Below are 18,282 nucleotides of genomic sequence, written 5' to 3' on the forward strand. Positions count from 1 at the left end.
CAATTTACACAGAAATGCAAAAAATGAAGAATAAGTAAATATTTATGGGAAAAAACAAGGTAAGACAACTTACTTTGCCATATATATATCAAGACACCTTACAAAGCGGCATCACTAAGGCAGTGTGCCACTGTCTGAAGATGAGCAAATACAACAGACCGAAATAATGTGCCCAGAGACAGAAACATCCATATTATTTGCTTATCAGCAAAGGTGGCACTGCAGAGCAGTGAAGGGAAAGCACATTCTTTTCAATAAATAATTTGGTACAGCTGTATATCCATGGGGGAGGTGAGAGACCTTGACCTTTGATCCCTCATAACGTGAAAATAAATTCCTGATTGATTGCAGATATAAATATGAAAGGCAAAACAAAAATGTCTAAAAACATTTTCTTGATGTTGAAGTACAGAAAGCTTCCTTAAACAGATCAAGGAAATCACTCCCATAATATAAAAGACCGATAAATTCATGTAAGCAAAGGGCTCATGCCTGGAATATAGAAAGGACTCACAAATTGGTTTAAAGAACAAACAACAAAAAAGCCATAAGACTTGAACACACCCTTCACAAAAGAAAATTCCAAATAGTCAGTAAACATTTTAAAAAGGAGCTCAACATCACTAGTCATCAAGAAAAAGCAAAAATGCAATGAGATACTATTACACAATTACCAGAATAGCCAAAATTATACCAATGATATCAAGAATGTAGATACACTTGGTCACCAACTTACACCACACACAAAAATAAATTCAAGGTGGATAAAAAAATTAAATGTAAGTTGTGACACCATACAAGTCCTAGAGGAAAACATAGGCAGGAAAATCTCAGACACTCCATGCAGCATTACTTTTACCAATATATCCTCTAGAGCAAAAAACAGACAGGAAAGAATAATCAAATGGGACCTCATCAAACTAAAAAGCTTCTGTATAGCTAAAGAAAACAGCATTAAAATAAAAAGAGAACCAACTATATGGAAAAACATATTTGCCAATATCTCAGACAAGAGTTTGATCTCCAAAATATATAAAGAACTCACATAATTCCATTCCAGGAAGAAAACAACCCAATTAAAAAAATTGGCAAAGGACTTGAACAGACACTTCTCCAAGGAGGACATACAGAGGGCCCAAGGACATGTGAAAACATGCTCAGCATCACTAGCCATCAAACAGATGCAAATTAAAACCACAATGAGATACCACTTTAGACCAGTCAGAATAGCCATCATAGAGAACTTCCGCCAAGATGGAGGCACAGGTGGAGACGCCGTGCCTGCTCTCACAACCAAGTTTAGAGACAACTAAATATTAGCAACAGAAAACACAGCCAGAACACAGAAAATTGAACTTTTCAGAAGTCTGATAACAACAAATTCTTCAGCCTGACCGGTAAGAGGGGCGAAACCAGCAGCTGTCGGAGCGGGGTTGCACAGGAAAACTTGGTCAGACGGACTCGGGCGCTCGGAACCCAGGCGCAGAGTTGGACCTAGTAAGCGACTCAGTGAGCGACCTGGAGGAAACAGCAAGGGAGCAGGGCTGCAGGTTGACTGTGGCCGTGCTTTCCTGTGCAGATAGACAAGCGAGGGAGTGGGCGGTGAGACTATGGGACTGAGCAGGCCCCACGGCGAGCCGCAGCAGAGGGTGCCGCCATTTCCCCGCTCTGACCCCGCCTCCACATACAGCGTCATAACCCAGCGACCTGAGTGGCCCCGCCCTGATGAACCACCTGAGGCTCCGCTTCTCACCCAGCGGCAAGAAACAGCAGAGGGGGTCGCCATTTCCCCGCTCTGAACACGCCCCCATATATAGTGTCATAACCCAGCAACCTGAGAGTCCAAGGCTCCGCTACTCATACTTAACGAACTAGAACAGACCAAAAATGGCTCAAGAAGATCTCAAAGCCCCAGAGCCTATAAATCTAAGTGATGAAGAAATAGCCAAACTCTCAGACACACAGTTTAAAACACTGGTGATCAGGATCCTCACAGAACTGGTTGATTATAGCCACAAATTAGACAAACATATGAAGGTGAAACTAATTGAAATGAATGGAATTGCACAGGAAACCAATAGCGATGAAAAGGAAACTGGGACTCAAATCAATGGAGTGGACCAGAAGAAAGCAAATAATGGCCAAACAGAAAAGAGTCAAGAAACAAGAACTCAAAAAAAAAATGAGGAGAGTCTTAGGAACCTCCAGGACATCTTTAAACGCTCCAACATCCGAATTATAGGGGTACCAGAAGGGGGAAAGGAACAGCCACCAGTGGAAAACTTATTTGAATAAATAATAAAGGAGAATTTCCCCAATATGGCAAAGGAAATAGACTTCCAGGAAATCCAGGAAGCTCAGAAAGTCCCAAAGAAGTTGGATCCAAGAAGAAACACACCAAGGCACATCATCATTACATTAGCCAAAGTTAAAATGAAGGAGAGAATCCTAGAAGCAGCAAGAGCTAAGGGGACAGTCACCTACAAAAGAGTTCCTATCAGACTGTCAGCAGATTTCTCAAAAGAGACCTTATAGGCAAGAAGGGGCTGGAAAGAGGTATTCCAAGTCATGAAATCCAAAGACCTACAACCAAGATTGCTCTATCCAGCAAAACTTTCATTTAGAATGGAAGGACAGATAAAGTGCTTCTCAGATAAGATCAAATTCAAGGAGTTCATCATCACCAAGCCCTTATTATATGAAATGTTAAAGGGACTTGTCTAAGAAAAAGAAGTTAAAAAAACATGAACAGTGAAAGGACAGCAAACTCACAGTTATTAACATCCACACCTAAAACAAAAGCAAACTAAAAGGACAGCTAGATCAGGAGCAGAAACATAGAAATGAAGATCTCAAGGAGGGTTAGCAATAGGGGAGTGGGAGGAGGAGAAGGGGAGAGAAGGTACAGAAAATAAGTAGCATAGACAGTAGATAGAAAATTGATGGGGGGGGAAAGAATAGTATGGGAAATATAGAATCTAAAGAACATGAGACACATGGTCATAAACTAAAGGGGGGGTAATGGTGGGGATGGGGGTGCAGGGTGGAGGGGAATGAAGGGGGGACTAGAACAACTGTAATGGCATAATCAATAAAAAAATAAATTAAAAAAAAAAGAATAGCCATCATAAACAAATCAACAAACAAGTTTTGGAGGGGATGTGGAGAAAAGGGAACCCTACTGCACTGTTGGTGGGAATGCAGACTGGTGCAGCCACTGTGGAAAAACAGTCTGGAATTTCCTCAGAAAACTAAAGATGTAACTGCCTTTTGACCTAGGAATTCCACTGCTGGGATTATAACCTAAGAGCCCTGAAACAGCAATCCAATAGAACCCATGCACCCCAATGTTCGCAGCAGCACAATTTACAATAGCCAAGTGCTGGAAGCAACCTAAGTGCCCATCGGTAAATAAATGGATCAGAAAACTATGATACATTTACACAATGGACTACCATGCAGCAGAAAGAAAGAAGGAGCTCCTACCTTTTGCAAAAGCATGGATGGAACTGGAGAGCATTATGCTGTGCAAAATAAGCCAGGCAATGAGGGACAAATACCATATGATCTCACCTTTAAGTGGAACCTAATCCACAAAACAAAGAGGGAAACAAAATATAACCAGAGACATTGAAATTAAGAACAATCTGACAGTAACCAGAGGGGAGGTGAGAGAGGATAATGGGAGCTTGCTCAAAACTGACAGATTGCATGGAAGTCTGACAACTACGAAGTTAAAGAAACTTCGTGGTGAAACTAAGTGGCAGTGGAACAGGAGAGGGAGGTGGGATGGCTGTGGCGGAGGGACTGGTGGAGGGTAAATGCAGACAACTGTAATTGAACACCAATAAAATAATTTTTAAAATAATGGAAAAAAATGCAGATACAATACACAGAGTTGATGTCAATGTAAACCGGAATACCCACTCTGCAAAACTCTTACATAGTACACACAAAAGGTAGTACACATTCCTAGAGTCTTACTCTATGACTCAGCAACTCCACTCTAAGGTAATGGAACTGGGTACATACGTTCACCAAAAGATATGAAAATGTCATATGTGAAAATCTTGATAATAGCTTTATTTAATGATAACCAAAACGTGAAAATAATAAAAATGACTGCCAACATTAGAATGAATGAATTATTGGTGTGTTCCTACAATGGAATACTACTGAGCTAAATAAAGACATAACCTACAGCTGCACATGACACTCCTGAATCTCACAGACTTACATTTGAACAAAAAAATTCAGACCCAAGAGTGTACAGAGTATGATTGTATTTAAACAAAAATCAAGGTCATACAAAACTAACTTATAATTTTATGTGTGTGCACTGTGGGGTCTTGGAGGGGGCATCGGGAAGCCATCTGAGAAGCTTGGAAAGTTCTCCATCCTGACCGTGGTCACGGGCACATGGACATACATGTACATAAAACTTCAAGTTTTACTCTTCAGACTTGTGCCATTTACCGTATGTATGTTATTTTCTAATTTAAAAAGAACTTAAGTATAAACAAAATGTATACTGTTTCCTCAACTAAAATCATTAATAAGGGAATGAAAAGGCCATAGTGTGAGAGAGAATATTTTCCATACATGGAACCAACAATAAACTCAAAAAAAACAGTAGGAAAAAGGCAACTCAACAAAACAAAAAGGTGAATAAGAAAACTTGAATAGGTATTTTCCCAAGGGAAAAAAAAAACTAAATGACTAAAAAAAATTTTTAATTTAGTTTACCTCATAAGTATTCAAGGAAATGCAAATTAAAACTATGGAGTGGCTAAAATTATATTAACTTTAGTAGCAAATGTGGGCGAGGATACAGAATAGTAAGAACTCACATCACTTCTGATGGGAGGACAGACTGCTACAAACACCAGGAAAACAGTTTGACTTTATTTACTGAAGCAGCAATTCCATGGCTAGGTCTTCACCAAGCATAAATGGAAGCATCTGTGCACCAAGAACCTTGGATAAGAATGTTTAAATCAGAACAATCTATAACATCTCCAACTGGAAACCTAGAAATACCTATCAAATAATGCCTATCAAATAAAAAAATTGCCTATCAAATAAAAAAATTGGTAAATTTTATCCATTTTTGTGTGTATATGCATATCCATATGATAGAGCTTTACACAGTGATCCACACACGAAACAACATGAGTGACTGGCATATGTCATGTTGAAAGGAGCTAGACATGGAAGAATACACCTAGATGGTGTATATATATAGAAGTCAATAAGTACATAAAACAAAACTGTAAGGTTAGAAGTTATGAAGTGGTTATTTCTGGGAAGGCAGCAGGTGGTGATTGGAAGGAGGCATGAGGGGGTCTGGGTGCCGACAATATTCTATTTTGTGAGTTGGGTTGTGCACAGGTGTAGCCCCATGATAATTTACAAAAATGGACATGTTTTCTGTGCTTTATCTATATATATTTTTCAATACAGTCAAAGTTAAACAGTAAGTAAAACCAAACCTAATTAAAAAAATCTGGCTATATTGTCCCTATTCCTAATTCAGTGTTGGAATTTTTTTCCTCTAAGCAACAATATAACAAATCAGTTAGATCTTAATACCTAGAGTTTAACCATCAGAAGTCTTACTCTCTGCACGCCTATATTCACTGCAGCATTATACACAATAGCTAAGATTTGGAAGCAGGCCAAGTGGATAAAAAAGCAGTGGTACATTTATGCATAGAATACTACTTGGCAGAAAAAAAGGAAATCTTACCTTTTGTGACAGCAGGATGGGCCTGGAGAGTAGCATACTAAGTGAAATAAGCCAGTCAGAGAAAAATAAATATCATATGATTTCACTTATGTGAAGAATCTAATGACCAAATAAACTAACAAACAAAATAGAAATAGACTCATGGATACAGAGAACAGACTGACAGCTGTCAGAGGGGAGCAGGGTTGGGGAGCTGGATGAAAAAGGTGAAGGGATTAAGAAAAAACCCTCATAGACACAGACAATAGCATGGTGATTTCCAGAGGAAAGGGGGAAGGGGAAGGTAGAAGAGAGTAAAAGGGGGTAGATGGTGATGAAGACTTGACTTGGAGGAGTAAACACACAATACAATATACAGATGCTGTATTACAGAATTGTACACTTGAAACCTACATTTGTTAATTTTATAACAAATGTCAACCCGATAAATTCAATTAAAAATTAAAATTAAGAAAAGATTCTACCAATATAAAACTATAGTAGCATTGAAAAAAAGAAGTCTAACTCTGAGATCTTTAGCTATAAAAATATTCTCAAAATATATATTATTCATTTACATTAATAACTCTACCCTCCATTTTTTATCATATAAATTCCAAGAAACATAATTCCTGTTAAATCAAGTCCAGATTTCTCAGTCTGCCATTAAAAAGCTTCTGCTATCCTTCTACTATCTGGCTCCATCCAACAAGGAGAAAATCATCTGCTCCTAAGTGACAACTCGAATTCTCCATCCCTACTACATTGGCTTCTAGCCAATCCTCACTCAAATTCTTACTCAAATGTGATTGTCTTCTTGTGTCCAATAATCTAAATTCAAAATAATATTTAAGAACCTGTTCAAGTACTCCCTTCTTCCTGAAGCCTAAGTAATTATGTGTGTTATTTTTATATAGGTTTAGTTTGCTTTATCTCTTCTAATACCTTTTAAGATTTATTTTTCTAGAGTATCACTTACAGTACCTAGTTCACTTAAGAGATGGTAAAAGCCTGATAAATATCTGATGTCTGTGTGTGGAGATATGGGAGGCTAGAGAGTGAAGAAGTAACAAAAGGCCAACTATTCTTCCACAGTCCCTAAGAGCACTAGTGCTCTGATGCCTTCCAGCTCCAGACGGCAGCTGGGCACTTTGAGCCTGGGGACCTCCGTTCTGTGCTCTATGTAGTGGACACCAACAGGCAGCACTGTGTGGGAGGGGCAAACCACAACCAGTTAAAGTCCAAAAATCTGGACTAAAATAGAAGCTGAAATGCTCAGATACGGAGAATGCTTTTATGAGTCCCAGTGATTTCAGAAAGAGATTTTTCGTTCATAATTTGAGCAAATACAATCATTAAATTTTTAAACTAACATTAAAAATAGCCTTCTTCCATAATTTGGGTATCCTAAAAATCTCTGATGAACTAGTGCTTTTAAAATAAATAAACAAGTACAATGAGCCAAAAAAATCCCAATTTAATGACTGGCTAGTGTCTGTACACAGCCAGTCTGATGTGATATGTATGCAAGATTAGCATATGGTATCCAAAACAAAGATCAATTAGCAAATGTAAGAATTAACTTTATTAATGTCTTATTACTAACACTAACAAATAACTGGCTTACTGAAACATCTTTAAATGAAGTGTTATAAGGGTGAGCTGATATTTATGTTAATCTCCAAAAGACTGGCAAGTGCCATCACTTCAGAAGTCCTTAATGAAACAGAATATCCAATTAATATGCCAGTGATCCCTCCATGGCAGGGGTCCCCAACCCCCAGGCTATGGACTGTACCAGTCCATGGCCTGTTAGGAATTGGGCTGCACAGCAGGGGGTGAGTTGCAGGGGAGTGAGCAGTTTCCTCTGTATTTATACCCATTCCCTATTGCTTGCATTTCCACCTGAGGTATTCTCATAGGAGCACGAACCCTACTGTGCACAGCACATGCAAGGGAGTTAGGTTGTGTGCTCCTTATGAGATTTTAAAGCCTAATGATCTGAGATGGAGCTGAGGCTGCGATGCCAGCCCTGGGAAGCAGCTGCAAGTACAGGTTATCATTAGCAGGGAGGTTTGACTGCACAGAGACTGTAATAAATCTATTGCTTGCAGACTCATATCAAAACCCCATTAGTAAGTGGCAGATGACAATTAAGCTGCATTCAGCAGCAGGCCTTATAGTGGCAAGTGAGTTGATGCACTTCAATTGCACAGCTGCATCTGGCGGCAGCTTTCAGTCAGATTCTGACACTTAGTCCACACATGGCTCACCCATTACTTTATTTACCTCTTGCATCTGCACCTCTTTCCCGCACTGTGCATTTGTCTCAGTCACAGTTTTGGTAAGCCCGCATGCTAACCCTAGCCAAAAGGAGTCAAAAACAAACATCGCTAGAGAGCTTCTTTGAAAAGGGAAAAATACCCAATGATGAGACAGCTGAAGACTCTAAGACCGCTAACAAAAAGAAAGATTCATTTAAAAGAAAATACCAAGAGTCCTACTTAAATTTTGGGTTCATTGCAACAGGTGATTCCCATTCTCCCATCCCACTTTGTGTAATACATAGTGACTGGCTATCCAATGAAGATGTGAAACCATCAAAACTGCTTCCACACATGGAAACCAAGCACCCCGATTTAAAGACAAGACTCTGGAATTTTTTTAAAAAAGAAAAAATAACATGAACATGAAGAACAGAGGCTATTTATTGAAGGCCACCATTTCATCAAATGTGTCTGCACTGAGAGCATCAGTTTTAGTGGCTAACCGCATTGCTAAAGCTGAGAAGCCCTTTACTGTTGCTGAAGGGTTGATCCTGCCTGCTGCTAAGGACATTTGTCATGAGTCTTCAGGAGAGGCTGCCATTCCAAAGGTGGCACATGTTCCTCTTTTGGCTAGCACCATAACTAAACAAATTGACGAAATACCAGAGGGTATTGAAGCACAATCATTAGGATTAATGAGTCACCGAGGTACACAATCCAGGTTGATGAGTCTATCAATGCTGACAGCAAGGCAACAATGCCTGTTTTTGTGTGACATATTTTTCAGAAGGATGTGCATGAGCATATTTTATGTGCACTTTTGTTACCAACCAACACCCAGCTACAGAACTATTCAAGTCTTTGAGTGATTACAAATCAGGAAAACCGAATTGGTCATTTTGTGTCAGTATGTGCTCGGACAAAGCAGCTGCCATGAGTGGATGACTTTCTGGTTTCACTACTCAGGTCAAAGAGTCGCTTCTGAATGTGAGTCCCGGCACTTGTGTCATTCCTAGAGAAATGCTGGCTAGCTGAAAAAGGTCGCCTGAATGTAACAGTATTTTGTAAAATGTGATTTAAATGATCAACCACATTAAAGTACATGCCCTAACTCATTCATATCTGTTCATGTAGCTCTGTGAGGGGATGGACGCAGACCACACACGTCTTCTCTTACACACAGAGGTGAGATGGTGTTCTAAAGGGAGATACTGGCAAGAGTTTTTGAGTTACAAGAGCTGCTCCAGAGATTTCCTTTAGAAAACCAGTCACCACTAGCAGCAAATTTCAGTGACTCAGAATGGGTTGCAAAACTTGCTTACTTGTGTGACATATTGAACCTGCTCAACACACTCAATCTGTCACTTCAGGGGTCACCGACAACTGTGTTCAAATCAGCAGATAAAGTGGCTGCATTCAAAACCAAACTGGAATTATGGGGTGACAAGTGAACATTGAGATATTTGACATGTTTCAAACATGAGCAGAGATTTTGAAAGAGACTGAGCCAGGGCCTTCTTTCTCCCAGCTGGTACATGATCCCCTGCCTCAGCTTTCAAAAGACTTTGAGCATTTCTTCCCAACCACACAAGACTCCTGAGCTGGGAATGAAGGAATGGATCCGAGACCCATTTGTGAATAAGCCAGGTAAAGCTACTTCGTCCGTGCTAGAAGAGGATCAGCGGCTTGAGATCGCAAATGATGGTGGACTTAAAAGTATGTTTGAGGCAACTTCAGATCTCCATATGTTCTGGGTTAAAGTCAAGGCAGAATTTTCTGAGATTGCCACAAAAGCACTGAAAAGCCTGCTTCCATTTCCAACATCCCATCTTTGTGAAGTAGGATTTTCTGCAGCAACAGCAACTAAAATGAGATTAGAGTAGACTGGACAGAAGCAACATATTTTGGGTGTCACTGTCACCTGTGACCCCCAGATGGGTCCGTCCAGTTGCAGGAAAACAAGCCCAGAGTTCCCACTGATTCCTTATTATGACGAGTTGTACAATTATTTCATTATATATTACAATGTAATAATAATAAAGTTCACAATAAATGTAATGTGCTTGAATCATCCCGAAGCCACAGCCCCCTCCCCACCACCCCAATCTGTGAAAAAATTCCTCCACAAAAACAGTCCGTGGTGCCAAAAAGGTCAGGACCGCTGTTCGAAGGGGCATGAGCAGCATCTGTGTTGAAAAGTATACGTCATTTAATTTTAAGTTAAAAATCCAGAGAGTTTCAACATACATGAGCTTTATGATAGGGGTCGTTGTCTTTGATTCCTGGTAAATATCTCCGCCTTCCCAAAATAGTCTGAACAAACCCATCTCTTTCACAATTCTTCACTGTCTCTTTCACAAAATGATTAATCCCTACAAAGAAAAAAAGTCCAACAAAAGTCCATTATTAATTTCATTCAATAGTTTCAAAATAGTGAAACATAAAACCCCACTAATATCACATCATCATTTGCATATAAACTTTCATTTACTTTTTGTAAACTCAAAAAGTTACAAATAAAAGAGATTTTAGGAATGATATAATCTAACTCTTTGTTTTTAACCAAAAACAACAAAAAAATTTTTTAAAAAACTAAACTCCAGCACAACAAGCAAGTAGGATGTAAAACCTGGAATGTTTTACTCCAGGATCTGGAGTAGGATTCAATGCTACTTTTCACAGGTTTCTGTTCTTCAATGATCTTAATCCTCTTGTACTCTGATCTTATCATTTCCAGGCTTAAAACATTCTACCAGCTCCCTGCTACCATCTAAACTGCAATCCAAATAGGACCTAACTGAAATTAATGCATGAGTTATAACTTCCATTGGTAACATATACAATCTACTTCTGCAAATTCAAAAAGACTACATAGAGTGTACCATTTGTTATGAATGGTTTACTTGATCGGATTCATCTTTATTGTATTTCTGCATTACCATTTAGTCCCCCTTTATCCCCCTCCCCCTGCTATTCATACACATTCATGTCCCTTGTACCAGCCTTCGTCCTTTGCAATATAGGTCCATTCTTATGTCTGGCGAAGCTCCAGGATGAATTCCTTGCTCCAGGTAGGGTCAATCTCATCACTGCTCATTCCTGTCTCTGAGCTAGAGAGGTTCCTTCTCTACATACTTTAAAACACAAAAGTATAGAGATTGTGCTGATCTACCTTTATTCATCTGTGCAACCTCTGCTTTCTCACGGCTCTACTCATCCTAAGTATTGGGTTGGCCAAAAAGGTTTTTATTGTGTTTTTTTCCCCCGTAAGATGGCTCTAACAGTGCTTAGTTGTCTTTAACTTCATTCAAAACAATTTTGTTAGACTGTATTGTGACAGGCCTCATATCAATGTGCATTTTAAAAAATATCAAAATTGGTGAATTTTTGTGTAGCCACTTTAATATTGAAGGTGGAGGAGAATACACAACATTTTTGGCATATTATGCTTTTTTATTTTAAGGAAGGTAAAAACTCAACTGAAGCTCAAATAAAGATTTGTGTAGTATATGGAGAAGGTGTTGTGACTGATCAAAATGTGTCAAAAGTGGTTGGCAAAGCTACGTGCTACAGAGGTCTCACTGGGCGATGCTCCACGGTCAGGTAGAACAGCTGGAGCTCACAGCAATGAAAATAGAGACTTTAACTGAGAACAATCAACATTACTACATGGGAAATCGCCATCATACTCAAAATATCAAAGTCATTAAAGCTACTGGTGAAAATAGAAACCAACTGCTTTATTTTACAGAAAAGAACCATATGGGCTTTTTGGCCAGCCCAATAATAAACACTAATGTCTCCCAATTGCAACTCTTCATTTGAAGATTTCTGTGGTGTGGCTGGCACAGGAACAATATCTGGGGAGACTGTGGGTAAGAAGAGAAAGAGAAAATCCTGCCCTGCCACATAAAGCTATTGATGATATTTGACCATTAGCATGAAAGTTCAGAAAGCATTCGGGCTGTCATCTTCTTCTCTTTAAGAATTACTGTGATATCCAAACTTGCTGTCGCAAAGGGTAGGAGCTCCTTCTTTCTTTCTCCTGCATAGTTTTCCATTGTGTAAATGCACCATAGTTTTTTGATCCACTCACTTACTGATGGGAGAGTATTATGCTAAGTGAAATAAGTCAGGGAGTGAAATACAAATATATATCATATGATCTCACCTATAAGTGGAACCTAATGAACAAAACAAACAAGCAAGCGAAATATAACCAGAGACATTGAAATAAAGAGCAAACTGACAGTAACCAGAGGGGAGGTAGGGGGGGCTATTGGGGGGAAAGAGGAAGGGTCATCAAGGAACGTGTATAAAGGACACATGTACAAAGCCAAAGGGGGGTAGAACTTAGGGTGGGAGGTGGGGATGGCTGGGGTGGAGGGGAGTGGTGGGGGAAAATGGAGACAACTGTATTTGAACAACAATAATAAATAAATCAGAAAAAATTTAAGTTACTGTGATATTATTGAGTTAAGAGCAAACAAAAGGTTGAGATTTAAGAAATCTCTACAAATTCTCTTACCTGACTCTGTAGTAGGCCTTCAAATATTCAGAGATTGCAAGAACTACTTTAAAAACAATCATTCTGGGATATAATTTAAATACAATAAAAGGCACCCATTTTGGGTTAACAGTTTGATGTATCTTAATAAGTGCATAGACTTCTATAACAACCACTACAAGATGCAAAGCATTTCGTCACCTTTACAGCCAGATCCCCATTATCAGCCTCACTCACTCACTGATGTGCTTTCTGACACTGAGTTATGACATCTTCATTTTTTTGTTCTTGAAATTCATAAAAATTGAATTTCACTATATGTTCTCATTTATGTCAACAAAAATCTTCTGTTGCTAAGTAGTATTACGTTGCAGAGATATACCAAAATCTGTTGATCCATAATCCTGTTGATAGACATCTGGACTGTTCCCAACGTTAGGGCTGTTACAAATAAAACTACTATAACATTCATGTCAAGTCTTTCTTTGGACACATGTTTTCATTTTTCCTGGGCAAATATATAAATACCCAGTAGTAGAATTGCAGGATCAAATGGCTCAGTTTATGTTTAACTTTGTAAGAAAGAGCCATACTACTTTCCAAAGTGATTGTGCAATTTTACAACTTTACCAACAATGCAAAAGAGATACAATGTTTTTACTTTTATTTTTTTTAATTTATAGTCTGATTTATTTGATTTATACTTAATTTTAAATATATATATGAAGAAGAGCTCTGGCTTGGTGGATTAAGGGCCTATGAAAATCCCCTCTGGCGTGAAAGCAATGAGAACACTGGCAAATATTGTCAAAATAAATATTTTCAGAACTCTGGAAATTAACCAAAGGTTTCTAACAACTGGAAGAGTGTTTATTCAAGAAAAATGGCTAGAACAATACAGTGAGTGTTGAAATGCTGTAACTTGCACTATTCTTACCCCCCCCTTAGCTCCAGGGTAGCCTTGAAACCAATGACCTTTATTCTAGAGTAACTCTGAACCCTAGATCCCTATCAGCCATTGGAGGGGACAAAACTGATTGGAGCGCCCCATCATCTCTGTTCCCAGACAACTGTCACTACGTGACGTGCCTGGTGACTCCCTGAAAAGCACCATTCTCAGGATTTGTCCATAATTCAACGGTCTGAGAGCTCACCCTGTGTAGACAGCCCTATTCACTGCCTCAAGGTAGGAGGTAGAAATTCCTGTAGTGCAGTGTTCACTGAAGGGATGACCGTGGACATTCTTGTTTTGTTTTATCTTACAGGGAATATCTCTAATTTTTCACCTAGGAATATTGTGTGCTGTATATACACTTGGTATATATACTTCTTAACAAACACTTTTAGATTCTCCTCCATAAACAGTTGCTGCTTTTTATCCCATGTGTTTTCTGCACTCATTTGGATGAAGGGGAAGGGACTATCAAAGAACATGTATGAATGACCCGTGGACATGGACAACGGTGTGTGGACTGACTGTGGGGGTGGGAGGTGGACTGGGGTGGAGGAGGGCAAAGACAGAAAAAGTGGGACCACCGCAATAGAATTACAATTATAAAAGAGTGAATTTGGAGTTTTAGACAATATAATCAGCACACTTTATTAACAGATTAAAGGAGGAAAGTCATGTGAAAATCCCAATGAGTGCAGACACAAGGCTTTTAATTTTGGTAATTTTTTTTTGTTTTTGTAATGGTATTTCTTTGTTATTTTAATTTTCTTTTCCCTGATAACTAACAATGATAACATTTGATATGGTCATTCATATACATGTATTAGCTTTTGTGAAGTGTCTATCAAATCTTTGACCTTTATTTTACTGGATTATTTACCTTATTAGAATTGTGTTCTAAGAGTTCTTTATGTATTCTGAATGCAAGTTCTTTGTTAGCTAATAGGAGCTGCAAATATTTTCTCTCAGTCTGTGGCTTGTCTTTATATTTTCTTTCTTTCTTTTTTAAAAGATTTTATTTAACTCTTAGAGAGAAGGGGAGAAAGGGAGAAAAAGGGAGAGAAACACCAATCGGCTGCCTCTTGCACACCCACAATCAGAAACCTGGTCCACAACCCAGGCATGTGCCCTGGCTGGGAATCAAACCCATGACCTCTCAGTGCGTAGTCCAGTGCTAAACCCACTGAGCCACCATCCAGGGCTACATTTTCTTAATAGTGTCTTATCAGTGTTTATCTTTTGTTATTCAGTGTTATTATCACCTAAAAAATCTTTGCTACCTCAACGTTACAAAGCTTTCCTCCCCAGTTTCTTTGGAAGATTTATAGTTTAAACCCTACTTTTAAGTCTATGCTCCATATCGAGTTAATTTTTGAATAGCATGTGAGATAAAAGTTGAAGTTCACTTTTTTCCCATACCAGTATCTACTTGTTCTAACACCAGTTGTTGAAAAGGCCATTTTCCCTTCACCGAATTACCATGGTAACTTAGTTGAAAATCAATTTGCCACACACACACACACACACATATATATTTATATATTTTTTTTCTGGACCCTTTATTGTGTGGCCCATTGTCCTCTATGTCTACTCTCATGCCTACCTAAATTATTGTGCTTTTATAATAAGTTTTGAAACCATGGAGTATAAGTACTCAACACTGTACTTTCCCCAGAAATGTTATTCTAGTCCCTTTGAATTTCCATACAAATTTAGAGTCAGCTTGTCTAATTCTTCAAGACTCTAATGAAATTGTTATTGGAATTGCACTGAATCTATAGAACACTTTACAGAGAATTGTCATCAAACTGATACTGTGCCTTCTAATCAATTCATACAGTAAACCTTTCACTTATTTAAGTATTCTTCAGTTTCAGGATTGCTTTGGAGTTTTCAATGAAATCTAGAGATATTGTTGAATTTAGCCAAAATACTTCACGTATTTTGATGTTATTGTAAATGGTTTTATTTTTACTTCATACACTAACTGCTTACTGCTAATAGAAATTAACTGATTTTTATAAATTGGCCATATGGTGGAAGCTTGCTAAATTTAGTTGTTTTATAAAATTCATACAATTTTTGAAGTATAAGGACATGTCATGTGTAAATAAAGTTTCTTTGGGGGGATTGAAGATGGGGACAGAGTGGGTTACAAAAAGGCACAAAAGAACTTTCTGGGGTGATGGTTCCGTACCCTGGTTGTGGTAAGATTACACAGCTGTGTGCATTTGTCAAAATTCATGGAACTATACATCTAAAAAAGTGAATTTTATTCAGTGTAAATTATACCTCAATAAACTTCCAAAAGAAAAGATAATTCAAAACAATGATACTCAAACTGATCTATAACGGCAATTGTTCTCTCAGCAGGTTCCGTTACATTTACTCAATGCTTTATGGTTTCCTATTAAAGTTCTCTAAACCTAAAGTACAAAAAAATTCCAAGATTTTATGAGATAGTGACAATTACACAGTACCATATATGTCAACTATATTTTGCTATTCCATTTCCACCCCTACTTTTAGGGAAAAATGCACCTCTTAGTAAATATTCACAATAAGGTTAATGTTATTTAATTAACATGTCTGATGAAAACTTATGATTAATAGAAATGTTAGTAGAAAATTCTGTACAAAATTTTTAAAAATTAATACAATGTGGAAAGACATTTGAAAAGAACAGTATCTAGAAGAGATCACTCAAGGCCTCTTTACCGGTGTATCTGGATCTGAAGGACTCGATGTAGCAAGCAGCATCGTTCTCTTTAACGCCCATCTGCTCTCCCAAAGATTTTGCTCCCATTCCATAAATGATTCCATAGCAAATCTGAAAGGAAGCCATCACATTCAGTAAGTAAATTAAAGGTCCTAACTACATAAAATACAAATATAAAAAGTTCATTAAGATTGAAATTTGGTAAGCTTTCCATTTCATAGTGAGTCAACGGGATGGTTAGATCTGCTTTTGCAGGGTTAGGACCATAAAGGTGATATCCAGTGAACATCTTTTCTGCCTTTTAGAACACATTTCTAGAGGGGACAGGAAGGGAGGGTAAAAACAAATATGAATGAATATGAATGCTGTATGTTTTAAGAAAGTAATCCTAGTGCTTTGAAAGGAAAAATTTATTTCTGAGTCTGGATTTATTTATCCAGCAGTCTTCAGACAGGCTTTCTGTTGTAGAATTGTAGTTTTAGGAATTGTATCTCAACCCCTTGTGGCTAAGGGCGAGAGGGAAAATCTCTGGAATGAGAGCCGCAGGAGACAAAGCCTGTCTCTGGTAGCAAACACTGCCTCAGTTCCTTTCCCTGCCCCCAAAGCTTGGTCAGAAGTCAATGATGGGTAAGACTCCTCACAGCTGGGGGCAATCTAAGCCAGACTGGATCACCTGGGAGGCCTTCATGGAAGGACTGGGTGGGGGGCTGCAACAAAGAGCAATGGACTCTCACCCCCCAGGTTTGACATAGCTCAGGTCCCCTTGTTCTCTGGGAGAAGCGCTTCCTGGCTCTAATCCCCTTAAGCCTGAATACCTGATGGGGAGAGGTGCAGCTCCTTGCCTTGCTAGAGCTTGTCCTGGGGGAAAATCTGGCACCACAAAGACTTGCTGATAAACCTGTGAAATCTGCTCTGCTAAGAGTGCTTTCATTCATATGATAAGGGTCCAAGAGGAAATGGGTATGTCTCCCAAAATTTCTGCAACTCTCTTCCTGACAGACACTGACTCAGACTCTGAAGCCCTCAGATCTCTTTGAAATGTTATCTACTGTTTGATCCTTGCCGCCCTGCATTCCTTTGTATTACAACCCAATAAAAGGCTGTGGAAGAGGGCGCTCGGGGCCTTTTTCTCCTTGGAGAAACTGGCTGCTGCTGGCCTTTGTCTGCCCTGAGAAACTGGCCACAGCCCATTCCTCCTCCCCAAACAGATCCAGCATGTTTCAGTCATTATTCATTCAGTTGTGTCCATGGCACCGGGAGGACTCAGGAAGAAGTCGCTCCCACAGCTTTCTACTCCTCATAACTCCTCATAACACCATCAACTTCTGTTTAAAGAGTTGCCTTGGAGTAGGAAAGAAAAGTTACAAATATTCCTCTCCTAACCCTTAGAGAACACTAAAAGTGGTTGATAAGGGGGGGGATTTATTGCAAATAAACATCCACTTCACCTCATAGCCACCTGAAATCCTGCAACTGCACGGTTCATTTGACTTGAATACAAGTTCATGAAATTTTTGGCATAATGAAGGAAAATGGTCTAAATAGGTCCTCAAAGAAACTCTGATTAAATAATGGACATTGTGTGGATTCAAACCCTAGTTCCAACATTCATGAGATGTATTATCTCACACAAGCTGCCTAAGCACTTAGCACCTTGATTCCTTCGACAGTGACACCTACATCACGGGGCTGTTAGGGTTCAATCAGTTATTTGTTGTAAGTTTTTAGGAAATTGCATGATATAAAGCAAGTTCTATATAAATGCTGTTAAATAAAATTTAAGAAGGTAATTTGCAAAAAATGATTATCAGAATTCCAAAACACTTTTAATGTGATGAGACAGCTACAGGTATTTTTTCCTTTTTTTCTTCTTTTGAATACATTGAGACAATTATTTCCCTTCTTTTTTGTTTTCCTTTTTGATTTTACTATGCTTTATTTTGTTGTGACACCTAATTCTTTTTTTTAACCCAGACATTACTTAGTGCCAGTGAGACCTCGGTAAGACTCAAGGACTAGAGGTTCAGTGCATAGTAGTTTAGGGAAAAAAATGCTACAGTATAAACGCTGTTAAATCAATCACACAAGAACTTCATAAATAGAGGCTGC

At 38.6% G+C, this 18,282-nt stretch overlaps 1 protein-coding gene across 7 annotated transcripts in view; it reads right to left on the reverse strand.

Annotated features, from left to right (window-relative positions):
- POLQ (DNA polymerase theta) overlaps window positions 1-18,282 on the reverse strand; it is a 146,007-nt gene that overhangs the window by 9,666 nt on the left and 118,059 nt on the right. For 6 of the 7 annotated variants that reach the window (XM_053663116.1, XM_053663118.1, XM_053663115.1 and 3 more), the window contains 2 exons: window positions 16,173-16,284; window positions 10,243-10,367 (listed from right to left, as the gene is read on the reverse strand). In XM_053663116.1, coding sequence (XP_053519091.1) covers window positions 10,243-10,367; window positions 16,173-16,284 — 237 coding nt within the window. Of the gene's footprint in view, window positions 1-10,242; window positions 10,368-11,004; window positions 11,130-16,172; window positions 16,285-18,282 lie in introns of those variants that run through there. The other variant, XM_053663119.1, reaches the window with a different exon arrangement.

The sequence above is a fragment of the Artibeus jamaicensis genome, unplaced genomic scaffold (assembly GCF_021234435.1).
Source record: "Artibeus jamaicensis isolate MK-2021 breed Jamaican fruit bat unplaced genomic scaffold, CSHL_Jam_final contig_3126, whole genome shotgun sequence".
Lineage (NCBI taxonomy): Eukaryota > Metazoa > Chordata > Mammalia > Chiroptera > Phyllostomidae > Artibeus > Artibeus jamaicensis.